The sequence below is a fragment of the Manacus vitellinus genome, unplaced genomic scaffold (genome assembly GCF_001715985.3).
Source record: "Manacus vitellinus isolate BGI_N305 unplaced genomic scaffold, ASM171598v3 scaffold_6_pilon, whole genome shotgun sequence".
NCBI classification, from domain to species: Eukaryota; Metazoa; Chordata; class Aves; order Passeriformes; family Pipridae; genus Manacus; species Manacus vitellinus.
Window position 1 is genome coordinate 1,435,558 of NW_021940750.1, and position 27,204 is coordinate 1,462,761.

The 27,204-nt window shown below is 37.0% G+C and overlaps 1 protein-coding gene across 1 annotated transcript in view; it reads left to right on the top strand.

Moving 5' to 3' along the window:
- The window catches only part of EXT2 (exostosin glycosyltransferase 2), a 71,549-nt gene that overhangs the window by 10,300 nt on the left and 34,045 nt on the right, over positions 1-27,204 (top strand). Inside the window, exons 5-7 of the mRNA XM_008919742.3 lie at positions 2,801-2,940; positions 3,813-3,906; positions 23,894-24,025. Of these exons, the coding sequence (XP_008917990.2) occupies positions 2,801-2,940; positions 3,813-3,906; positions 23,894-24,025 (366 nt within the window). The remainder of the gene's footprint in view (positions 1-2,800; positions 2,941-3,812; positions 3,907-23,893; positions 24,026-27,204) is intronic.

Sequence of the window (27,204 nt, forward strand, 5' to 3'; positions counted from 1 at the left end):
GAGATGAAGCTTGGAGCAAAAGATGGCTTTGTCAACTGGATAGGTTAAATGAACTTTAAAGAGCATATGTGTGGATGTATTTGGCCAAAAAAAGTGTTACATTTAAGGAGAGTTAGATTACACTTTGTGTATGTAGTTTAGTAGTTAAATCGTACAGAACTATCTGTATAGATATGACAGACTGAGCTACAAGACTTGTCAGCATGCAGCTATGAAAACATCTAGGTGAAATGTGTTTCATGGCCTTGACTCAACTTCTAGAGGCCTTTTGATGTGTCACTGAAGATAAAACTAGATAGTGTTCTCAGACCCCTGTGTCTCTTGGCAATTCACTAACAGAGAGGTGTTTTGGCATGCAGTGTGGTAAAGCGAGTTATGCCATAGGCCACTGTGCTCTGTCTGTGGCCACCAGCATATAATCCGTCTTTGAACTTCAGCAAATGATGGAAAAATAACAAACAAGCTGAGGGAAGGCAAAGTTTCCACCCCCCCTGTTATGTTTTGTAGGAAATATGTTTAAAATTCCTCGTGGTGGAGGAGGAGATGGAGGAAAGGGTCACCCGGAGTCCTAAACTTGGAGTAAAGAAAAAAACCAAACTTGTTTGCTTTATTTCTTTAAATACAAACTGGATTGCTAAAGGACAGCAAGTCAGGGAATCTATATCTTGCTATGTATGATTTTGTAACTCAGAAGAGAGCTGGCGCATGCCGAGATTGTTAAAATACTTTCCTTTGTAGAGCCCTGCATTTCCCTTTGGAATGTCTGGCTGATAACAGCGGTGATGTGAGGAGATATATTTATAGTAACCTTTGTCTAGACAGGAAAAATGGTTATCTGGGCAGATGAGCATGTGTGTCCACATCTGTGCTTTTTTTTTCTCTCCCAGACCTTACTAGATTCTTTTCCACCTGCTGCTGTGTGATCTAGTGAGTCAATGGTTAAAATGCTTGTTCATTCTCTCAGCTCCTTCCATTCCCCACACCCTTCTTTTCCTTCTCTACCTGTCTAAGAGTGGGGGAAGGGGGACTTTGATCACGGTTCATCCTTTCCAGCACTGCCTTTACAGACTTCCTACTGGACAGGCTCTTGGGCTTCTGTGTTGTTAATGCTTCCTGTTTGCAATCTTCTCTTAGATGAGATTTTTGAGGCTTTTAGTAGTCTATGGATATGAACATAGGTCTTCCGATTGCAGTAGGAAACAAGTGAAGAGCCAGCAAACCCCCTTGTATTTCCTAGTTCCATTTTGATGTTTTGCTGCCCTACTGAGGCTTCTGGCTCCTTTTCTTCAGGCCACGGAATACAAGCTGGAAAGATGTTTTCTTATCTGTGGGAGCCCCTGTATCAACTTTAAAATTTTTCTTTCTTAAACTTAGGGATAGTACTGACTTAGGATTTTTCCTTGTTGTGTAGCCGAACTCTACTAGCATTTATTTTGCAATCTTGAATCTGTAGCAAGATTCCTCAGTGGCAGTGAGAACTAAAGTCCCTATATACAGGTGAGTGTGGCATAGTCAAGAAGTCTTCTCTGCTGCAGTTTAAACTCATGGCATTTTGTCTTGTGTGTCATGGATGTGAGTAGGTGGATTTTTTTGTCTTTGAAGCTCCCTTCTTCCTGTCCTCACCCCTTCAGAATAAGTAGTATTGACGTAGTCAATTCTTCCTTGTAGATCATACTTACAAGGTAAGTAGCCATCCTTTGCCTACCACTATAAGTGCATTGCCCAAGACTGAACACTGCTCTGTCTGAGGTCTTTAGTTACTGAGAAGAGTGAGTGAATCATTCAGGTTTCGCGAATTGTTCTTCTTTTTGTGTTGTAATGCTACTAGGGGTGGATTGGTTTGTTTTTTCGACAGTACAACATTGCTATCACATGGATATCCTTTCTTTGCCTTTTCTTTTGTAGTTAATGTCCTCTTCTGCAAAGTGCAAATCCTAGCCAGTTACTTCATGCTTTATGTTTGTGCAGTTTGTTATTTCTAAGTGTTGAATCCTACACGTATCAGTACTTTTTAGCTGATTTATCCCTATAATGTCAAAGTCTAATCCTGCTATCCTTAATACCAGCTAATCCTACAAAATCATAGGTGTCGTCAGATCTAATAAGTGTGGTCTTAATTCTGCTACTCAGTTAACTAAAGGACACATGGAATGCTGTTGTACTTAGGATAGATTACTTGGTCCATCACTGTTTTTACTTGTGAACCACTGCTAACTTCTTTATTGGAGTTCTCTGACTGTAATTTATGTAACTGTAAAGCCTATAAGGACCTTATTTAGCCCCAGATTTCTTATTTTGTCTCTGAAAATGCTATCAAAAATGTCAAATGAATTTTAAAATTGAGATATGAAGTCCGTCACTTCCCTGCTGTCCATAGAACTACATTACCTTATAACAGAAGAAAATTAAGTTGGCTTTGTACAGTTTGTACTCAAATAAGTTCATACTAATTGTTGCTCATCTCATTATGCTACAGTTTCAAAATGTTTTAAACTTTTTCTCTTTGAGTTCTCTCACTTAGAATTCTTGCAGTTTGGCCATTAAAATAAATAGAATCGATCCACTAGCTGATTTCTCATCCCTCTACTTATGATTTTTTTATTATTAGTTGTATAATTATTTTTAATTAGCTAATAATACAGAATATATTGGTTGCAAAGAGCAAGACAGTTTTCCTTTTGTCTTGTTTTTTTTATGAGGGGAAGAACAGGAAAACATAATGCATATATACACACACACAATGCAAATCTGACATTTCTTTTTTTTAACTCATTTGTGTGTTGGACGCTTTTGTTGACAGGAGTCTACGTTCTGTGTTGTTCTACGGGGATCCCGCCTGGGGCAGGCTGTGCTGAGTGATGTTCTTCAAGCTGGCTGTGTCCCAGTCATCATTGCTGACTCCTACATTTTACCTTTCTCTGAGGTTCTGGACTGGAAGAGGTCTGTACCCTCACTGTTGTATATCATACTGCTGCATTAGATACTTCATTACCTTCAGTGATTTGAGTAAAATCTGTGTGATAAGTGTACTGGGGGCTACATGGAGTAGAAAACAGAGTAAGATACACACAGTATTTACCCTTGATATATTGTGTATCAAAAATAGGAGAGGAAAATAAATGAGACAGATATAACAGAGCATTTGATTATCCTGTAACCAGTCATATTTTTTCTGAAACAGTTTTGCTTTGTTATCTTGTGCTTGAATTCAATGAGGACTGGTCTCCATTCAGGCTCTTAAAAGTATATACTAAAGATTGCATCAGAGAAATGTAAATTCTCTATATTGCATCATGATTCCCAAATTGATCTGAGATGGAAAGGTATAATTATTTTGTAGCTGAGTACACTGTGTAAGGAGCTTGGATTATTTTTCTATGTGTGCCCTATGCCCAGTTATGTGATCTTGGGATAGTATGTGTGAAAATTACTAGTTTTACACTGTATATGCTATTACTGTTTTGTCAATCCAAAAATCTCTACTGACAGCAACTCAGTAGCTGTCATCATCTCCAAAGATGAGAATTCAGGATTTCTGGGTCTCTGTCCCTTCCATAGTTATTACATTGTCTGGACAGATCAGTCTACAGACTTTGGCGACATTATCTGTGGGCAAACTGGCTGGTGGTGTGGAGGAACTGCTACAGAGTAAGTCATTACACTGACAGAAGACTGCTTCTTTCTGCTCATGTCTTTTGAATATGTCTTATTAAAATAGTAAAAAATTCGGGGTTAGAGGAGCAGTTGGCATCTTTTAGTGTAGAATTTCTTTCTTCTCCTCTTGCCATTTGTTTTCTGTTTTTTGCTTATAGGGCCTCTGTTGTCATCCCTGAAGAAAAGATGCCTGAAATGTATAGTATTCTGCAAAGTATCCCCCAGCGACAGATTGAAGAAATGCAAAGACAGGTAAAATAATGTACTGTGTTAAAATTATTTTCCTTTTATTTACAGTTGGAGTGTAGGTTCATATACCGGCCTTGCTCTGAAAGCTGTTGGAATGCAGAAACATCCACTGTACTCTCATGTTAATATTTTGATTATTTGACCCTATTCTTTCCTTATGCTAAACATCTGCATTCACCATAATTTTCCAATGGGACAGAAGCTCTCCTTGAATTTGAATGTACTGTCTACTCACATCTATTAACATATTTCGGATGAAATAACAGTGTATATTTGTTTCTTTTTTCTACATGGTATTTAAATTGCATCAAAGAAGTTCAAGAGTCTTGTCTTTATCTCAAAAGAAGCTTTGGTTTGTAGTAAGTTTTAATTGCTTAGAATGCGAGAGAAGCATTAAGTCCAAAAGGTTTTAAATATCATTCCTCTGAGGGGGATGTTTTACTTATTTGGTAAAATAAGAGAAGAGCAGAGACCATGAACTGTCCAAACTTGTGAATGAAGCCTGTATCAGCTGGGTATACAGGAAATGTCTCCTAGTTTACTCCAGCTCCAATTGATGCTAGTTCCTATTTATTGGCCTTGTTATTATGGACACTATCATCATAAGTTGCTCTAATTCTAGACCTTACACAGAAAGAGCAAGCTCAGCAATGAAGACTTTTAGCCATATGAGAATTTTCACAAACTGTGAAGTTTTGCTGTCAGATTAGGGGCTAGGATTCAAGCACATTGTTCCTTTGGTGGTTGGAATATATAGATTATATTTTCAGGTCAGCAAAGAAGATATTAACATATATGGTACACTTGTATCTAGGATATTTCATCCTTGACATCTTATTGTACCTGAGCATATATTGTTGTAAGGTAGGAAGATGCTCTGATTATCGCCTCAGTTCCTCATCAGGAAAAACATAGAGGAAGTAAGAGCGAGGTATGAAAGGAAAAAGTTAACTGTCTGATCTCAGGTGACTTTTAAAGACGCATGGAATTTCTGCAGTCAAATTTCTGCAAGAATTGTGAAGTCATGTTTCTGAAATTCCCTTACCCAACTTTAGTGACAAAGTCATCTTTTGTGTGGTCCTTGTAAAAAGTGAACCAAGACATGATTTTTCAGGGTGTAGCCTAAAACACTCTAGTTACTTCTACTTAGGCAGTGCTAAGAGTTGCATGGTGTATGTTAATACTGATACGTGTAGAGAAAATAGACTCTCAAATTAAGAAGTAGATGTCTTTCACACTTGAATTCTGTTGCCAACTTCATTCTGTGTACAGAGAGTGTGCAAATACCACAGCAGCCGTCAGGGGTCTCCTTTCTCTTTAGTGTCTTCACACAAATGAACCATTTTGGTGGAGCCTGCTGGCAGCAAGACACGCCACCAGAAACACAGGTGATAAAGTAGCCTTGGCATTACAGCTCCTAGAGATGCAATTTTGCTTTAGAGATGTTAACACTAGGGGGTTTTGCATAATAAAGTTTAAAAACTGACATTAGTCATCTGTTAAAGTGTGCATTACTTCTCTTGCTGTCCATTTTACTAAAAACATAAAATCATCATTTCAGGATAGTGTTCTCCATCTATGGAGAATGCACTTGATGTTATGGGCAGCGTAAACACTAATTTCAAAGTATAAAATCAGGAAACAACTACAGTCTGTAAAAAACAAGCAAATGAAATGAAAACAAGTAAGCAAACCCCTTAAACATTCACAATGAAACAAACCAACAATAACTCCCTAAATTCGGATGATGCATAAATTACTTATGTTATCTGTAACTCCAATAAAATTAAATTAAAATAGAAGATATTTTAATACTAATAATGCTCCAATAATAATACTAGTAATAGTCTCTGTCTGGAGTGAGTTTTCTTGGATTATAGATGGTTTGCAGTAGTCATTGTCATTGGGTTCAAAGCATCCCTGAACATCATTGGAAAATGTGATTCTGTTGACTGAAGTATGTTTTTCTAAAGCTTCCTCTCACATCTTCTTGCTTTTGTTAAGGATATAGTTGTGTGTTTTGATAGTAAAAGTAATAGGATAAAATCATAAGGTCTGCCTTTCTCTTGTCTTTATGAATTTATTTCTGTCTGCATATTAAGAATATTTAAACATGCAATCCATACATTTCACGTCCTGTCAGCCTTATTTACAAGGCGAAATCCCAGTGAAATTCCATTGCTGATACATGGTTCTGTTCTAGCTATCTAACGTGGTGAAGAGATCTTGGTGACTGATACTTTGTGGATTACCAGTAACCTAATTACTTTTCCTCATTGATAAATGTGCACTAATACTACACCTGTGCTTCAAATTTTTGTTTCCTTCCTCCTCCTCTGTCTCACAGTAGGGAGCAGTTGCACACTTTACTTTCTGGTTTTCAGTTTAAATGGTTTGGGAAAGTATCCTAGGACTTTCTGGCTAGACAAAACATCATCTCTGATTTTTTCAGTGTCTTCACTTCAGCAGCAATGTACAGGGATGAATGAATAAAGATTTGCATAATAAGCCTGAAATGATAGAAGAGAGAATTTGAAGTTGGAATGAATTTCCTGAGGAGACTGGTGCTAAAGGGTAGTTCAGAAGCAACATGAATTCATCACAAGTACTCTGTTTTGTTTCTTGGGCAAGGAATTACTGAAATGAAACAACTAATAGCCATTTATAGAATGAATCTGCAAAAGAACTGGAGTGATTTATACATGTTTTCAGATGTGATCTATAGCAGTTTTTCATGCTACTTAGCCATGGAAGAGCAACAAAAGCTTTAAAATATTCTGGTTTTGCAAGTAAACCCTATTTCTCAATAATATTTAAGCCTCTTTTTTTGCTCCTTCAACTTCAAGGGCTACTAACACTTGATATACAGTATTTTGATGCTTGTTTTTTGTCAAGTGAAAAGAAATGACTGACACTGGTCTTTTGGTATGTTTGTTTTTTTCCAGTCCCACTCTAGTTTTCACTGAGCATTGCTCTTATTGAGATGGAAACATAGATAGTTAGATCACAATAGTTATGTTCTTTCTTGTTTTCACATTGTGGAACACTTGGAGTTTGATATAACAGTTATAAAAAGATGAGTTTGCAACTGATATTAAAATGGGGCAAATGTGATCTTTGCAAAGAGCTTTTATTAAAGTTGGTATGAAAATTGTCTTACAACTTCTCATGGTTTCCTTTGTGGTTAGGTTGTATTTAGGTTTTATTTCAAAAACTGGTTTTATTGCACAAAAGAATTCCACTGGGGGAGACTATAAATTTTTGATAAAGACTTGTGAAGTATGTTGTGCAAGCACCTACCAATTAATGTACTTTTTCACTAAATTAAGAATCCAGTTGACATATAGGGTTGAGATCGGTTGAGATCATCCTATCTCTAGAACAAATCTTTGCTCTAAATTTCTCCTGGTTTTTAGTGGGCTGAAGCATGCATTCATCATACCTAACAGACTTTCTACGTCTGATAGCCTTTGTGGAATTGAAGCCTTACTGTCTGATTACATTGGTTTCAGTGTTGTCTCGTGACATAATTCTTATCCTTAGTTGGAAAACACCATACTTAAAACAAATATGATTGTAAATGTTAGCTTGCCAATTTTCTTTGTGGACTAGGTAATCTTTTTGCATTCTTTTATTACAATTGATTTTCTGGAGATCATCCATCAAGGTTAAAATGTAGACAGAAACATATATACATACACAAACATATATGTAATTTTTTTCAAGTTGAAATAGATTGTCTGCTTTTAACGTGTAAAATTTTCTCTACGCTTATATTTTTGCTTTGTTTTTGGAGATACTTCTAGCCGTACATCTGCTGGAGAAGAGAGGAAAGCTCTTAAAGAGAAGTCATTACATTTAAATTATATAAGAACCCATATTTGAAAGTATTTTCTTATAGTTTGTACACCTATCATGGGCATCACACAATACTGTGTTTTAGTTATGGAGACATCATCTAATAGGATTTGTGACTGATACGATCTGAGCTGTGATTTCCTATAACACAATTTCATTTTGCTCAGTCGTTTTATCAGATAGTACATGGTATACACTGGGAAAGAGTGTGGGAATTCAGAATTAATTCTACTGTCCTACATGATACCTGATTGCACTGAGATCTCTGGGAATTAGCTGTATTAACTTATGCTTTTATTGTTCAAACTGGCAGAAAATTTTGCTCTCAACAATTCCTGGTTCAATTTCCTGTCTTTCTTCATGGAAGGGAATAGTTTCTCTGCTTGTGGCCTAGTCTACGCTGTTGTAAAAAATTGTTACATATTTTCAATACTACATGTACAGCCTATGTTTCTGAAAATTGGAGACTAGCATGTGATGGCTCTTAAAAACTGCGACATTTTGACCATCTAAACCAATCTCTGCAAGTTGACCTGCTAAAATTAATAGCAGTCTGGATGAAACTTACGTATCTCTGGGATTGCTGTCTTGTCTGTTTTCTACGGTAATGTTGTCATTCTCATTTTCTTTGAAGCTTCCTTGAACTATCCCTCTTTCACAAATAGTTCCATATGGAGTCTGAAACACTGGCAGAAGTGCCCAGAAGCAAGCTGATAAGCAGCTCAGCTACACAGCTTCTGATGCAGCAGAATTTATGCTTTCATTTTCTCTGCACCTCTAACCAGCACCCAGGTAACAGCAAAGTTCTAGAAGTGGAGGGGCAAGAAATAGAAGTAAATGTAGTAGACCTGTATGATAGAGAGTAAAATCTGAAATTTTGTCTTGCTCCTGAAGTGTGAAATAAGTTTTGGTTTGAAAGCCTGTTAAGTCTCTGGAAACATGTTTCAGCAGTGTAGTTGATATATGAATGTCTCTAACTGATATGAACGTTTTCCTCAGCTTCCATCTCAGCCTCTGTGCCTTTTTCCTCCTGTTTTTGTGAGATGACTCAGTCTACCTGAATATACAAGCATCTTGTAAATAGTTTTCCTCATTTAATAGCAACATATACTTAGCAAAGTATAGCAAAGTATACTTAGAAGTATACTTTCAATGGAACTAGACTCATTAAGGCATAGGATCAGAATATGGAAGTACTGTGTAGTGGGAATAGAAGCGTTATTCCTCTGTTTAGTTAGGCTTTCTTTCTCACTGAACAGATTTGAGGTAAGGAGTTTACTTTCAAAAGAAGGCTTTGTGTGCCTATTCCTTTTTGAATTTATAATACTCCCCATCTCCCAAAAATAAAACTTCTGAATTAATATCTGTTCTAGAAGACTGGGTGACTTTGTGTGCTCTGATGGTACAAGAATGAAGAGCAAGTGTTTTTGAGCATGGGAATTCTTTCCATCCTGGTTTCCTAGGGAAACAAGGGTATGATCACATACAAATGTGCATGCTGATTTCTCTTCTAATATCTGTTACTGCTCGATTTCAACCAAACTTACAGAGAAATGGAGGTGTTGGAGATAAGAAATTCCATAAAGCTATGTAGCTGTGTAGAAGGTAAGCATCCCAGAACAACATGGCTTTTTAAGGGAAAATTTGCAGCTCGAGTTAATAGTCACAGAAAACCACTTGCATTTACCCATTATGAATGATCTGCTTTGGGAAAGGTTTTATTTGCAACTGGCACACCTTAGGCCACAGAAATTCAGATGCAGCATGACCAAATGATAAAGTGACAAATTAAATTCAGTATACAAAGAAAGGGGTATAAAAGCAATTTAAAACATCCTTCTCGTAGGCAGTTATGGCCTCTCAAGTAGCTACAATCACTTGGAAAAGAATTCTTGGAGCTGTAATAAGTAGTTACGTGAAAGTATAAATTCCATGGTCAGTTTTAATAAAAAAATCCCAACAAACCAAAACCAAAAGAATCAAGAATTTTTAGAAAAAAGGTAGGGAACAAGATGGAAAATACTATGCCACCATGTAAATCTGTTGTCTGTCTGCACCATGAATACAGTTTGTAGTTATGGCTCTCCCATCTTAAAAAGGATATTACAGAACAAGGATGATCAAAAGTTTCAAGAGAAGAGTAATTAAATAGCCTAACACTCTTCAGCTTGAGAATGACCAATTGGCGATGAGGTGAAGCAAGAATGTAGTACAGAACTATAAGAATGTAGTGAAAAAAAGTGAATGGATATGACTCTACAATGTTTGATACGATTTCTTTTCATGTTTCATAAGACTTGTATTACTGGGAATGTGGTCTAAAAAAATTAAAAAGGAGATGATTTTCTCATAGAACTAGTAGATAGTCTGTGAGATCACTGCGTCAGCATTTTGTGAGAGTGAAGGGGTTTTATTGACATAAAGGCAGAATGAAGAAATCCAGAGAAGGAAAATCTGTCAGAGATGAAAGCAAAGATATATCCTCTGCCTCAGGAGTTCTTGCATTGCGGAGTTCCGAAAGCTGTAGAGTACTTTATGGAAGTGGTGGCTTATGCCTGCTGTGTCTGTGGGAGGGGAGTTCCTAAGATACCTGCTTGTCAGAGCATTGTCAGAGAGAATATGGGAGCAGAAGGCCATTTGGTCAGACCTGGTGCAGGCACAGTAATGCAACTTCAGGACTTGGGTTTACAGAAGACCTTGGTATTATAATGCCTTGTGGAATAACCTTGTCAGATCATCAATGGTTTTCAAAGTGCGTCTTGACTTTGCTGGCTGCCAAACACTTTAGTGGTAGAATATTGACTGTGATGTATAGTTTCCTCCTTTGGATGAATGGGTAATTCACTTTCCTGAAGCCCCACAAGGTACTTTCTCAAATAGTGACCATGCAGCATTCTTGCTTTTCATGAATTAAAGTTTTAGATACTCCCAACCTCTTGTGTTTTCAGCCCACATGGACAATTAAAAACTAAAAAGGAGTGTAAATTCAGTGTAAGAAATGTGAATAGAAAGCATGTAGTTTGCAATGTTTGTTCCCACAGTCAGAATACCTGGACAAGCTGTTGTGGTTTTTGTAGTGCATGTCCCATGTGCCTCAACCCTGACCTTAAGAAAAGTTCAGACTCCAGGTCAAACAGAGCTGAAGACATATGCATAAATCAATGACTTATTTTAGTGCCACGTTAAAATAACATGAGTGGCTGGCTTTTCTGACCCCTCCTCCTTTTCATTTAATGTGCTTCTTTGGCTCCTCTTTAAAGAGAGCTCTGTAGAGTAATTTCAGCTCTTATCAGCTTGCTGACAGCTATATGAGCCTTTCTGCTGGCTCCAGGCAATCACTACCAGCGTGTGAAACATCCCATTCTTGCAGTGAAATGGTCTTGGATAGAGTTAAAGCAAATGGGTGGTGGAGTTTTTCTGTGGGTGGTGCAACTTACATAAAAGAGATGGGATTTAGTTCTTGTTAACCAATTAAACAGAAATTCATTTCAATATCTGGACACTGGAAGCTCTTTGAGCATAGTTAGATTTTTACAAGTCCATTTAATGAGAATATTAAACTTACAGCTGCAGTTCTTTCCCTGACAGGGGATAGCTTCTGTCTCAGGGTTCCTTAGACTCATCATTATCAAATTTAGGCAAACTTTCATCTGTCTGCCATTTGTAGCATTTTAAGGAGCGCGGCTGCAGAGGCTAACCCTGCCTTAATCCTCCCAGAGTGCTTCAGTGGAGCTCTGGGTCCCCCATAAATGTCAGGCCTGGACAATTTGCCATCTTATCAGATGCAGTGAAGTTAGTTCCAGCCCTCTCACCCCTCCCCCAGAGGAAAGATTTGTTGCTGCAAACAGCAAAGGAAAGAGAAAACTTTTTCCTGGCTTACTGCCAGGATCGCCATGGGAGTTGTAGAATCCTTGGCATTTATATATGAGACTTTCATTGCTCCCCACTCCCTTCATTTGTTGCAGAGAGTATCCTTATCCTAGATTTTTTTCTTGTTGTCTCTCCTGCCTTGTTGCTTTTCAGAATGAAGAAAACTGTCTTCATGGCATCTCTGAGAAAGAACTACAAAATTTGAGACCAATCAGCACCTCAATGAATAATTTTTATAGGACACAGTTGGGCTGCTTTTGTATCTACGTTGGCAGCTTCTGAACAACAAAAGGTGAAACTTAACTGTAAGAGGGAAATTATGCTATTTTAAGACAATTTTCTTGTTTGTTTTTAAGATTAGATTTTAAGAGCCTGTATTTTAAGAGTTTGCATCTTGTTGCACAGTGGATTTTTGCTACTTACACTTTTCAGGTTGCTATACACAGCTTGGATGGACTACAAATAAACCCAGATGATCCAAAAATTGGAAAGGCATATAGTTTTAGAAAAAATATTTGAAAATATTTTGTTGTGCACATGAAGCAGTTAGCTGCAGACAAATGGATGATTAAGCATATCTCCTGGTGTTCCACTCTCTTTGTTAATCTCTGCTTTCCCTCTGCTGCTGCTTAGTGTGTACCACATCACATTTATCAAATCCCCTTGCTCCACTTAGCCCCTTTCATTATTGAAATTGTTACAACTTCAGCATTTATCTGTATAGCATAAGTACACTGCAGTGCTGTAGTAATTTGCATGTGAGTATATTCAGTAGTGGTAGTAAATACGCCTTGGTCTTGTATCCATTTTACTGATGAATAGATAGATACATAAATTAACTTGTACAAGGCCAAATAATAAGATTAATAATGGAATTTGGAAGTCCTGGATCATGTTTTAATGACTAAATCAAATATATCTTACAACACAGTAGGAATGTTTGTCTTTTAAATTAGAAAGGTTTTACATGTTCTGTAGAAACAATCTGTTGCCAGGTAATCTTTAGACACCTTTTCCTTTAATCTTTGTTTGTAAATTATGCAGATATATCCAATAGTTTCTTACATGCCTGTATGTGGGAAAATTATGTATCTTTGTTATGAATTGAATAGAGGGCTGTTTAGGAATATATTGTAATTCCCTTTGGCTTGCCAATTGTGTAATTTGTATCTAGGAGTTGGCTTCTTCCTTTCCCTTTTGCTCCTTTTTAAATTTTTTCCTTTCTTTTTTTCATTAGCGACAGTTCTGAATGCTCTTTAGAAATTAAAATGGCACCTGGCATTAGTTGTCTTTCAATACATACTCTATCCTGGTGACTTAAATCTGTACAGATGCTCTGGAGAGGAGGACTACAGAGGGTGTGCATATTCCAGGATACTAAGGATGAAGTAGGGAATCATGGATAGAAGTTGTTAGATTATGGTTAAGATTAAGAAATCCAGTTTCCTGCAACCAGATTCAAGTGGTAGTGGAATTCTGGTCCCAGGGGGTCCACAGAATATTTCATCTCTTTTCCCTCACACAGTGAGTCTATCATAAATATGCTTCCCAACACTGTAGCAAACAAAGGCAAAAAATATCAGTGGTGCCTGTTGAGGCATTGGGAGAAACTTTCCTGATCCTGAATCTAGTGATTAGGTTAAACATGACCATGAACCAACTGTCTGAAATGCTTCAGTAAGTTAGCAACACCAGCCCAGGCTCTGCACTCTTCCTCTCACTGCTGGTTTTGTTTCTGATCTGTTGCTGCCTATGTGTAATAGCCAGAATGTATAAAGGGGAGAGGGAAAACAACTCCTTCCTCACATTTTTAATTGTTCAGGTGAAGCAAAAGATTAATACATAATAAATATGCAAATGCTGCTTAGTACTTTCCATCTTTTTTGGGTAGCAAGGATTTATGTAATAAGCCTTAATATTTATCTTTGAGATTAATTCTCTTTTTTTGCAAAATTCAGTTTCATGCAGTAAAGGATATCATGGTGTTTCACATGTTTGCTGAGAAGAAATAAATAACTCTTGTTGATGTTTATCAACTGTTTTGTTCATGTAAAATTATTTTCAACCCTGTTCCATTGCAGTGTGACTACCACATAGTATTATCACAACCAGTGATTAATAATCACCTTACCTATTTCATCAGATAGCCATGCAGTCATGTGCAGTTTGAGCCATGAAGGATGAAGTATTTTTAAATAGCTTGAGCTAAGATCAGTTATTTTTAAAGTGCAGAGGAAAAAAGTAGCACCATGTTCTAAATGGAATTTTTCAAGTAGATATGGAAAAAGCCTCATGACTGCTGTCCTTCACTTTTATCCTTCCAGAAGTCAGCAAGATATACTTGTGTTCAGGCAATGCTGGCAGTAATGTCTGTCGTTAAAGTTGTCCAGTGTTGAGAACTGTGTGTATGGGGGTATGTATATTATGTTTGTGTTTGTATAAAACAGAGCTATATAGCTTACAGGAAACTGAGCAAGACATGTCTTCATCAAAAGGGCAAGTTCTTCCTGGTATAGAGCTTAAGCTCTGAAATTGAGGTATTTGCTGATTTTTGACTGCTATAATATGGTGGTAACCCTACCTAGATTTTTTTTTTCCTTCAGAAAGCTGTCCTTTCATGTGTGTGATTGGCACTGGGCTTGCTTTGTGTTTAGTTTCTCTAATCAAGGGAATTTAAGCTTCTATTCTCCCAGCATTAGTACAGCAGTCATGGGAAATCTCAAACAAGCCAGATCTTGTTGCAGCAGTTGACACAAATAAAAGCGGTTGTGCTTTTATTTATTTATTTTTGATGCTGGATGCTGATTAAAAGTTTCCAAGCATCCTTGAGGCATGTTATAAAGCCAGCCAGCAGAGAGCAGGGCAGCTGCCAAGGAAGGGAGATGCTGGTGGACAGAGGACAAGATCACAGTGGGAAGCATCACTGTGTGTAACTCAGAAAGCTGGGAAAGGTGTAAACAGATCCCCAATTTATCTGTAGATTGGGCTCTCCAAACACTGTTTTATTGGCCAGTGGCTCCTGCTTTACTAACCTCTAACCTCTGCAATACTCAGAGGTGCTGCCCACCAGCCAGCCTTGTCTTTGAACCTCCCTTGGCTCCTGCCACCTCAAAGGCTTGCAGTCAGATTCCTGTGTTTTGCTTGGGACCTCACCTCTCAGCAGGATGCCTGCAGCAGGGAAAACTGATCTACCCTGAGAACATAGACATATTTGAAGGCAATACCCCTAGGACTAGAAACCTATTGCTTTCAGTTTCAGGAGCTGTCCATCACTTGTCAAGAAACGTGGCTAAAATGTCCTCCCACCCCCAACTTCTGGTCATACAGTAGTTGAATGTTCCCTGCCATTACATACATGAATTTGTTTTCCATTATTTTTTAGGCTGCCATTGAATCAGTGATAGTGTAAGTCTAGCTTACTGTAGGTCTGGTTTCATGTTAACAGGGAGAGTGCAAAGGACAAACATCATAATAAAGATGATACAGATCCAAGTAATTTTGACTACTCCTCAGGTTAGGTGTGTCTGCCCCTTCCTTCACAGTAACAGCCTGGTGAAAGTGGAGTAATTAGGCTGCCGTGTAAACTCCTGGAAACTAGAGGGAAGAGAGTGGCCTATTTTTGTGTCATTACATCATTATTGATGATTATGTAGATAAAGACTATCTGAAAGCCACAGTAGGATCTGTATTACTCTTTTTCAGGTGTATTACTTTTTTTCAGCTGTGTTATTTCTGTGATGTCAACAGATGTCATTTACCTGTAAATAGGAAGACACGACTGAAAGCTCTTTGGAAGCAAAGGGAATTCAGAAAATGGTAGCCGTTTTTACATCACATCTTTCTAAAGCTGTAAATACCTTTTTTTTTTTTTTTTCCTTCTCATCCTGCTCCTCTCTTTGCTGGCTCTGTCTCTGTGCTTTGCAACAGTATTCCCAGCTACAGCTGAAAATGGGGTGTTTCCTTGCTGCTAATAGTGGTGGTATCTGTCGGCTCCATAACTGAAATGTATTTTGGCCACGGATTTGTAGGGTGCCAGGGCAGTAAGTCAGGTTTCCTGGCTGGTGCAATGTTGCCTTCCGTGACAGAGTTGTTAAGTTGACATACTCATTAATCAAAGAAGCAAGTTTGAAGTGCAGAAATATATACAGGGAGGGGAGAACACCAGTGCTCAGTGATATTTTTATCTATTCAAGTTTTGTGTTCTTGCTATTTTTAGAACTAAGTTACTATCACTGGGACAAGGAATAGCGGAAATTCGTATTTTAAGGGTAAAGATAATGCAAGATTTCAAAACTATATATTATGTTACCATTTCATGAGAGACAATGAGAACTCTTCTATTAAAAATACCATCTTTTATGTCATATATTTAAGCATAATAAGGTTCTTCATAACAGAACATAAAAACCTTAAAACCACCAAAGCAAAACCAAAAAACCAACACAACATCTAAAACCAAGAAACCCCCCCAGACTCCCACAGTTGTTTGAAAGTATGGAAGCAAGAGTGAAAATATTAACTTTGAGGCATGTCTGTTAAAGAACTATTCTCGTATATGCACAGTATGTGTTGTTGTGCATATGGGTTACTGTAATTATGTCAGTGATTCTTTTGAAAGCACCAAAGAGGAGAATCTGAGGAAAGCTGAAGTGCAAGAAGCTTAATATCTGACATTGCATTACCATTTTCCTTTACCCTTAACTCTTAAGAGTCATCAAGTAGTGTACAGCAGTAAAACTGAGAGCCAGTAGAAGTGAGTTACTCCCAAGTGGCTGGTATCTGAAGGGTAAGACTAGCATTTTGAACTCTGACCCCTGTCCCCTTATGAATCGGCAGCTTCAAAAAGAAAAAGGGGAAAAAAAGAAATCTGGATAATGGAAAAATTTAATTTTCACTCTCCATTGTGTCTGAAGCGGGCAAATTTTATTGTTTCATGACTGAAATTACTATAGTAGAGAATATTGAGCCAAATGATTAAATCCACTTGCTGCTTCACTTTTGAAAAGATAGTTTTTGAGGCTGAATTACAATAAAAACCAGCATCATGAAATGTCTATCTAGAATTTCTGTCTTAAAATATTTGACTGTAATGATACAAATTATTGTTTTGTTTTCTTATCCTGCAGAAGTGTGTTGTAATTAAGAAATATTCCTCTGTAAGCCACTCATATAATTTGTATAAGTTAAATAGATGAATTTAGTATTTTCAGGGCTTTAGTTGAGAATCATGCATAACTCAGAAACAAGAGTTGAAAGATGGAATGAATATTCATAAATAATATTAAAAGAATGTTGTCTTGTTACATTAGAAGCAAGCTTCAGCTAACTGGAAACAACAGTATGTACCCTGCATTGTTCCACTGCTCATTCCTCTTTTTGCTTTGTAGAGGATCTTCTGATTTGAGGTTCAGGTAACCCCAAGGTTGAATTATGGATTAGTCTTTTTCTGAAGGTGATCAGGCACCCGCGAAGGTGCAATTCCTTGCTAATCCCCATTTTTTTAGCTTTGGAAGTGACACACTGATGTTCTGAGCCCTCTTTATATGCTGCCTGCACTGCTGCTTTTCTTGGATAGGCCTGTGTTGACAAACAGATGCAACACAGCCAGCTTAGATTGAATTTGGAAGGTGCTTTTAAGCTGATATTCTATAAAACATGAAAATAAATCTGAAAACTTTTCAGTTTTTGGCAAGTTAGCATTATTTTACCAGTATTCCGTTGATTTAAAGGACTTGTCTCCATAGTCTATGTATGGAGACAAGAAACTAATTTTTACTTTCAGGTTGCAATTTCTAAAGAGTTTACCTCCAGTTTCAGGGAATTGCACTTTCCACCCCAAAAGTGACCCAACTTTCCAGAGTACATCTCTCTCACTTTTTTCATAGTCTGAAACACATTAATTGTTTTGGAAAAACATAGCCTACATTTTTGTTTGTTCTCATTTCAAACCTTCATGCCTCCCTGGGAAAAATGAGAGGATCTCAGGTTTTTACTGAAGACATAGCTTTAAGGGGAAAAAGGATCATGTCCTACAGCTAGTCACTTACTCTATCCTCTCATGCTCCCTTAATAAGAGGAGAACGAATTGTCTAGGAGGTATTTTAAGGTACCAGAGCTCTAAATGTCTCTCTGAATCACCCGATTTTTTTCCTGCACTGGTTACAGAGAAAAGATTGAGCCAGCCAGTTTTAGGTGTGTTGAACTTGATTGTGTGATATTGCCAAGGGTCCTAAACCAATCAAGCAATTTTTTTAACCCCAAATTGTTACCATTTTCGAGAAATAACTAAATACTGTATAAATTCTTCTGAGGGTTTTTGTAAGCCTGTGTAAAAAAACCCAAAGATTGCGCTGGTTTTAGCTGCCCCAGCTGGTATCATCTTTGCTGAAGAACTACGTATTGAAAGTAGTATGTATGATCAGCAAGGAAGTTGTTGAAACAGAGAACCAGATGTAGAAACAGTAAAGCAGTACAGAAAAAGGGTGCAGATTACAATTTATAAGCAGGAAAATGTGGGAGCTTGGGGCTATAGAACCCAAAATTTATCTTGGGAAACTTTATAAAATGCTTGTTGCTCCAAAAGAGGAATTTATGCTTTCTTCAGTCCCATTTTGCAGAGGAGGTCAGTAGGGTGCTTGAGAGCTCAAGCTTGCTGCTTGACTATTATATAACATCAGCTACCCTCATGTGCATCTCTGGTATAGGGCAAACATAAAAATTCAATTTATCTTGAACCCCAGTAGCCCATCTAATTCTACTGGACAATGGAAATAGGCTAGGGCGAGGAAAGGTTGCCTGTGACCAATCCTAGTAGTTTACTTGATGGACAAAACTTGTTAGGTCTCACTAACTTAGAAAACATTTGATTATATTACAGTATGACATATAACTTGAGAAGGTCTTAGTGGATGCACTTACATGCACAGAGCTGTCAGATGCACAGCTGAGCTATGGATATTTATTGTAATAGCTTTTATATCTCTGCTGAAGGTACATGGTTTAGCAAGGGGTTGCTGCAGTCAGTATCTTTGGTTACTTAGCCAAGTATTAATTTTATTAGTTTAAAGTTTCTATTTAGAAATTAAAAAAGAAGATAAACTTGTTTTCTTTTGTTTTGTTGTTTTTTGGGGGGGTTTTTTTGTTGTTTTGTTTTTTTTTTTCTTTTCTGCTATCCATCCTAAAATTTGAAAGGCATAAAAGTAAGATCGCCAAGCTTCCAGGCCAGTGCTGTTGCAGCATCTAGGCCACACTCTTTTCTTTGGCTAAACTTCTGTAATCCAGCTGGGAGTAAAAACCAGGAACATCAAGAGGCATCGAGAAGGGAAAGCATTTAAGCAGAGTCATCCTAGCCAGTGTGAAAGTCATATTTCAGGCCCTCATAAACCTTTTCAAGGCATTTTAGAAACACTGAACTGCTGCAGTGGGGCAGAATCTTACAGCATCATGGCGCCTGACCTAAAAGTTGAGAAAAGTGGTGGTTTATGGGCAGTTAAGTTTTACTACTCTTCTGTGAATTTTGGTTTTTTCCCCTTTTGCTAACTTTACCAACTCCGACCAAATCATGGGCTGTGAAAAGACAGGAAGCTAGAAAGTTCCTTTCATGGACTGTTTCCTCTTGATCTAAATGTTACAGAAAATAGTTCTTTCCTTGCCTCATGCCCAGTGTTTGTCTTTTCACAAACTAATCAAAAGATTTACGTTGATCTGTCTTGCCTTCTACACCGGAGCACCATTAGGGGCATTAACACTAGAACTTATAAACATTATATGAATGGGCTCTGTAATCTGATGCTTTGCTGGCTTGTAAAGAGCTTATAAAGAGATGCTGGGCCCCCAAGTGTGTTTATTCCTAAGGAAAATAACACCTTCCCTAAATAAATGTTACTTTCAGTGAGTAGGCTACCCTGTTGCTGCCTGCTGCTGCCTGTTGTCTGCTATGAAAATAACTGCAAATACCCCCTTCCCAAGCTCTTGCATGTACCGGTATGTGCTGAATATTGTCAGTTTGGTTTCTTCATAGTCCGCTTGAACAAAGTCCCAGAACTGAAAAGTAGAGGAACTGAACTTTTGTTTTGGATGGTTGCTTACTTGTCTGAAGGAACATCTGTCTTTCAGATATTACTAGTCTTTCTCAAGGTGTGAATGTGTATTTTTAGAGTATAAATTATAACACTATATTATATTAAGCAATTTTGGCCTCTACATAAAGTTTTCATGGCTGATCTAAGGAGGATGCAGCAGTTGAAAGTGGGGCAGGGAGGAAGAAAGGAAAGGCAACAACTTAGAACTACTTACTAATATGCCAGTGTTTGTGACCTTGGTCTGCAGAACTCACTGGTGAGAGGAGAGAGTTTGGCCTCCCATTCCTTAAGTCTATGGCTTCCATGATGAGGTTCTCATGGCTTTGCTAAATTTACTGCAGAAATTGAATTCAGGTGAATTAATTTCATGGGGAATGTATTGTGTAATGACAGTTTCCAGTCACTTCAAACCTGTTGGGCAACCCAATAATACAATGTACTTCTCATGCTCAAACAAGTCATACAGTATGCTACATTTGACTCTTTGAAACATTGATAAAACTGTTACAGAATATAATGCTTTTCTGTCTTGCATTTTGAATCTATCCTAAATTTTCTATTTATCCAGAAATTTCGAAGGGGAAGAGAAGTTACGTTTCTTAAATAGCTGTTTTCAGTTCCTGGTAATCAATGTACATTGATTTGTGTTGTTTTGGCAGTTGTACAAAGTACATGTTTGATCTCTATTTACCACTTAGATTACCTGTGACCTAGGCAATATGTAGGTGTATACAAAGTTAGCATTCTCTACAAGTCTGTGGTCCACATACTGTGTTTCCTTAGAAAATTTGGAAACCTCATCAAGCAGGCTTCTAGAGTACTAGAAGCTAATTTCAGTTCAACTTGAAAGGAGTGCTAGCCTTACTTGATCATAGTTGTAGTCTTTGTATATGTCTATGTGAAAGACAAGATCTAGGCTTATGGATTTTTTATTTCAAGATCCTGGAATGCACTCAGGTAGCTCTAATTAGTATATTACAATTGCCATACCTTAAAAACACTACCCAGTGTAATAACGTTACTCTTGAGTCTTCTTATTCATAGATATGGAAAAGACAAACAGATAGCTCAGTAAAACTATGTAAGAATAATAAGTAAGTTGGCATAGAAGTCCGGAACAGATATCTTTGTTGTTGTTGTTACTCTCCTGTATCACGAATATGTTCATGGGATTTTTATCCCCTCTGTTTGTTACATTCCAGCACAAGCTTTTCCACCTCACCAAGTAGAGCAGAAAATACATTTTAAATGAAATCAACATACATCTTCCCAATAGAAAACTTGCCCAAAATATTTAGTAACTCAGCATGTGGAGCAGCAGACACTAGCAAGCCATGTTAATCAGTTCTGCCTTATAAAAGCAAACAAGGTGGGGAGGAAGTAATGAGACCCTGAAACATCTGTTTGGGGACTTCAAATCCCCTTAGAAGGTTTTGAGTTCTGCCTTAAAGAAACACAACTCCAAAAATATTACAACCAACTGTGGGAACATTTTATGGCTCTTTACAAAAAATTAATTTCATAAATATTAATTCCCTCTGCCCTCTTCTCCAGATTTGCTTCTGGTGTAAAGGTATAATCTTACCTGACATTGGAAGCATTCTTTGAGCAAGGAGAAGCTAGATCAGATCCATACTAGTTTTGCTGAAGGAGGAAAACTAGCTTTGATTATTATGAAGCTAGATAATAATAGATATTACAGTATTAATAGACAATCTTAGAACGGTATAGGAATGCTGTCATTTAGAAACAGTGGAATACATAGTCCTGTGTGCATTTCACACTATTAATAGCTACTTGCTTATAAAGTTGTATGTCAATAGGTTATATAAAATAGTTTCTCCTCCTGCTTAGTGCTGCTTATAGCTGTTGCTCTAATCACGTTCTAAACATGAAAATAAAATTTGAGGTCTGTGTTCTTACTCCTATTTATTTATAATACTTGAATGGTTGGCTGTTCTAGTCCATTTTAATTCTTATTCTGCTTCTGGTTTTGTTTTTAAATCAATTGCTGCTGAGTTCTGGATAATACATTTTTCCTATGAAGTGGAGCGTGGAGAAAGGAATACTTATGCCTTTGCTTAGCATGTGGTGTTTGCTTTATTTAGTGTCTTTTTATTTATTCTTAGCTGTTTATATAATTCTTCTGCTTTTACAGTTGGATGTAGTGTTCATTTTGTTCTGTGTTCTTGGTAATCAGCCTGTTATCCAGTTCTTAAGTCCTACTAGGGAAAGAAATAAGGAGAGGGAAGGGACTCCATTCTAGAGTGAAGTTACTTTGCATTCTCCCTGGATAACAAGCTCCAGAGTAATGTCATTTTTGGGCACACTCATCAGTCTCTTAAATAAAATTTTGAAATAGTCTGAAGTAGTTGGAGTTATGGCTGTTCTCTCAATCAAAGTGAGAAGTAGTGCTTCAGAGAACATTAATCTCTTTCCTAGTTTGTTTATTTAATTGTAATGTGGATTGTTTTCATCTTAAATATTTACAGAACTTTTCTGCAGAATCTGTTTTACAAACTACCCACAAAGTAGAGTTTTAGGGCCGGTGTTTTGACAAGTAGTCTGTAGTTCTGAATCCCACAGCTTACACTCAAAGGAAAGGAACGGGTAGCATAAGCATGAATATCTGCAAGTTTTTGCTTGTGAATTTTCATTTTCCATACTACTTGTAATCCTTCCTGTACACTGTTAGATAGCCTAGGAATATTCCAAAAGAAAGTGTACATGTAGGAAGCACTGTTTGTCTTCTGTTAAAAAGTACTGACCCGCAGAATGACACATGTTGGTGCTTGTTAACAACAGCTAAACAAGAGTTATTTTTGGTTCATCCTAAGGTCTGTGCTTCCAGAAGCTTGGTATTCCTTCAGTAATTAAAAAAAAGTAAATAATACAGTAATTAAATAAGGTAAATAATATTATTTAATATTTTCATAGCATGTGATTAAAAATGGCTTGTTCGTAGAGCTTTTTTGCCATGTAAGAAATCTGTAACATGAGTAAAATAGCACTTGCCTGAATTTGTACATTGTCTTCAGTTGTATTCTGACTCTGAAAGCTTCTAAAGTTTCCAATTAATAAAAAAAATGCATTTTTTATTGTTCTACCTCCTACATGCAAACACATACTCTTATAGTTGATAATGAACCATAAGAATATTGAAAATTAAATTACTTTCTGGACAATTCAGGTTCTGCCATTTCCCAAAGAAAAACTAGGTTAAAAAAAATCATATTTCTTAGGCCAGAACTCTTGAACTACATTTATTGGTAAAGCATGTTTCCTTCTGGGTTGGATGGGGACATCCAGGATCATTTGATGGTTCTAGGCATTTAAAATTATGTTTATTTCTCTAACAGAGATAAGTCAGCATTTTCATTTCGAAACTCTTGCTTTTCTTTTAGCATTTCTGTCCCACACAGAAACTGGGACAAGATGAAAACTTGCTGCACAGGACCTTAGCTTGAGAATGATTCATCTGTGAAATTCAGAGCACCTGTGCATAACAATCTCATGCTTCATTTCACCAGTTTTACACTGCCTGTACTATAAATTAGCCAAGATTAACAATTGTAAAAAATTGGCATGTGCATGTACTTTTGTGTAAATATCTTAATATTTACTTGTGTAAATAAAATTTGGTTTTTTGGAATGGGAAGGTATTAGTCTGGTAGGGTTCATGAGTACTGAAATTCTCTATCTGATCAACTGTCTCTAATATTGGTGTTAAAAAGTGACTTCTAAGTTCCACTTTTTAGGGAGAATGATTTTACTTGGCTATTTAGCTGCACTGTGGATTCCTCTGCCTTGGAAAAAAAATGAGTATAACAGCAATTTCTTCTGTTCTACAGTCAAACTGCTTTTGACATTTTTCAAGACGAAAACCTACGATGAAAGTGTGAAAATACCTGATTCCTTCAAGTATTCTCATTCTATTTAATCACTCGAAAATAATGCTGCTGCTTCTTTTTATTGGCTGTGAGTCATTTTATTCTGGGAGGTGGAGTTGAGTTGAAGCCTTCAGGCTCTGTGGAGATACTCTATCTACAATAAACATGCCTCCTAATTTAATTTCCACCTGACATGTAGACTTCATGGAACAGACTGTGCATGGCAAGCCAAAATTGATTGTTAAACACTGGATCTGTGCAATGTGAAAGTGAACTTTATTCTCTTTACAGGCAAGGTGGTTCTGGGAAGCATATTTTAGATCAATGAAAGCAATTGCTCTCGCTACTCTTCAGATTATCAATGACAGAATTTACCCATATGCTGCCATTTCTTATGAAGAATGGAATGATCCCCCAGCTGTGGTAAGTAAATTCGTTTGATTTACTCATAAAACAAATTGTGGATGTGGTGGGGTTTTTTTTGTATAAAAGGTATGTGCTATGAAACTTGGTAATAATTTTGTGTATGTGAATTTGTGTGTATATGTCTTGTGCTGGTAACTTGCACAGATGAAGCTAATATATTTTATGACAGCTGGCAAAATAACTAGCAGTTTGTTTTATGTCCTGGCACTGAAATGCAAACTTTTAACTTTTGCTGTTGCACACACTAAATTGCTTCCTTGTTTATATATTTATTTATTTTTCCTGTATGCATACATACACACATTTCTTTATTTCTGTTGAATTTAGGGAGTTTCTACTTAAAAATGTATGACCGCAGAGAAAATAGTCAGTGGAAATGCTGCAGATCTTAAACAATCTGCAAGGATCTTTTATATCATTGTGTTGAAATAGCTAATTATTCCTATGCCTACAATTTTCTCCATGTTATTTCTTAATAATTTCTCTTACACAGAAACTGATGATCAAAGTTTTACTGTGTTTTTTTTTTTTACCTTTTTTTTTTGTATGTTTGTTTGGTTTGGTGTTCTGTTTTGGTTTTTGTTTGGGTTTTTGTTTTTGTTTTCTGTTTGTTTGGTTGGTTGGTTTTTTGTTTGTTTGGTTTTTTTTAAAGTTTCACTGACTGAACCCACCTCTGTTAAGAAAATACACTGGAGTATTAATTAACCTTTTGCACTAAGCAGCTGGTTCTGATTTTTTACTGTATAAAAGCCTGTAGATGTTTTTGACTCATAATCAGTTAATTTTCTCGGTGTCAAAATACAAAAAATAGTTTTGTTTTACTAAGAAAACCAAAACTTGGTAACTGTCTTGCTCTATGATGGTTTAGAGGGAGTTTCTCTGAAAGCTGGGTAGGAGTGCTTCCAGGAGTAGAGCATGTGTTACTTTAAACTCTTCAGGCCGATGGGTGTGAACAGTTGCTGACAAAGAGTTAGAAGCTCATTGCTGAGTTTCAGGAGTTGATTTTCCATTGCCTAGCCAAAGGCATTAATAATCTCCTGTTGTCATTGCTTGGAGAGGGAATGTGGCCCTTGTCAGTATTTAAGGACGAAATTAATCTGCACAAGATGTACTCCACAAGAAGGGCATCAGAGTATCTTAACACCTTTAGATTATGCTAGCAAAACCAAGCACCTTTAAATGGCTAGTAAAATGAAGAAAATGGCTAAAGAATCACTCACTTTTTAAAGGGAATGCAAAAATGTCTTCTCCTGGGTGCTCTCCTGTGCTTATTTTTTTAAATAACTGTACTAGTCAGAATTCCACAGTTGGTGTCTGCTCGTTAGGGGAACAATGATCCGCTTGAGCCTGAGTGTGTTTCTCATCTAAGTTCCTGCCTAATATCTACTCATAGCACTGTTACAATTTCTAGTAAGCCTGGATAAAACATTATACTTGGAAAGAAGGTAGGTATGTACTTTTGAGGTAGCAGAAGATGGCAACTGTATCCTCTAACTCTGATAAGATGACAAAGTACCTAAAGATGGCTTGAATGTGCTTTTGATTTACGAGAATATTGCTGTATTCTTCTCTAAATAAACTCCATGACCGAAGCTTTTAAAGCAAATCATTTCAGGTCAGCCTCGGGGCCAGGATATAGCTAACTGTTAAAATGAAGCACCTGCAAGTTGACATTAATATCACAGTGAAAAGTGTGAGTGAGTGTTGTAAATTCTTATGTTACTGGTCAGAACTAACCTCCAAAACTTGCTGTGTGTATTCTGCCTTTGAACTCAGCTGATTCAGCATCAAGTTCCTTTAGCTCTGCTTATTGTTCCTTGTGCTGTTGTGGTCAGTAGGGACTAAGTGCAATGCTCTTCTGTATGCTCTTGTTCCTGTCATGTGGTTTAGATAGGAACACAAAGGTGCAGAAAGAATATGTAGAAGCTGCAGGCACATTAGCAGAAGGTGTGGAGGTGGAATCACTGTTTTAAGGCAAGGGGCTTACTGAAATTACTGATTCCTTTAATCAATACAAGATTGTTAACAGGGCTCAGATCCCTGTGCTCTGAATAGTGAGGTTTTGAAAATGAGAGCATGGATTTGCTTATGGAATATTTATACGGAAAATGCCAACTTTATAAACTTACTTACTAGGACTTGCTAGGGTTTGTAAACTTACTTGTTAGGACAAATTCATCTTTCTAACAGAAAGAAGATCTTACTGTGTAAGATTATTATGCAGAGAATACTTAGAAAGAATCCTTGGCCATGGTTGCTTGCCTGCCTGTCTCCTTGGTTTAAGATTTCTTTTTCTTTGTGTGCTTATAGGGGTTAATTTTGTTTAATATGTCACTAGGATCCTGAGAAGTAACAGAAAAAGAGTTTGGTAAAATGTTCTGATTAATAGTTGTTTTGTTGCTCAATTGTTACAGCTACTTCAGGTGTTAGATAAAGCAGTATAAGCATTAGTTCTACAATTAAGATAGCTCATAACTCTCCAAAGTGCACATTGTACTCTGCATTTTATTGAGCTATTGCAGCCTCATGAGGTTGCTTCCAAAGTTAGATTCATCGTCTGACTTCAGTCTATTTTCTATGATTTTGTATAGTTCTGCCATTTAGCATTTTGATGATAGTATTGTAGAATAGATTTTATTTTGAGTTAGCAAATACTTAGCAGATTGCAGCCTGTAAATATGCTGGATAAAAGATTTTTAGAGGCCTTAAGTATTCAATTAAGTAAGCTGTAACAGCAGCACCTATGAAAAAAAGCTGCATCTTTCACAAAAGGCTTCCACAAGTTTGTTGTCACTTGCAAAGTAGGACTGATAGGCTTCTCTTTGCTTTTTTTGAATTTTGATACTTCAGATTAGGAATTAAGACATATCTGCAAACTTACTAATGATTACATTCCCTTTACCACAAAATTGCATTGATTTTTGGACAGTCAGCATGAAAGTGATACTCACTTAAAATCAGTGATGCATGCTCATGGATAGATCTGCACATAAATAAACCTTATTCCTGTTCCTCATATATTTCTCAAGTCTCAACACAAATAAGCACCAGCCTATTTGTGTTGAGTCTGTAGTTTCCCCGAACACTTTAAACCACTATCAATAGGTACTGCTGCCCAAAGAAGCAATCCTGCACTCTTCTATGGTTGGATAATTTCTCTTTTAATGTGCTACCTT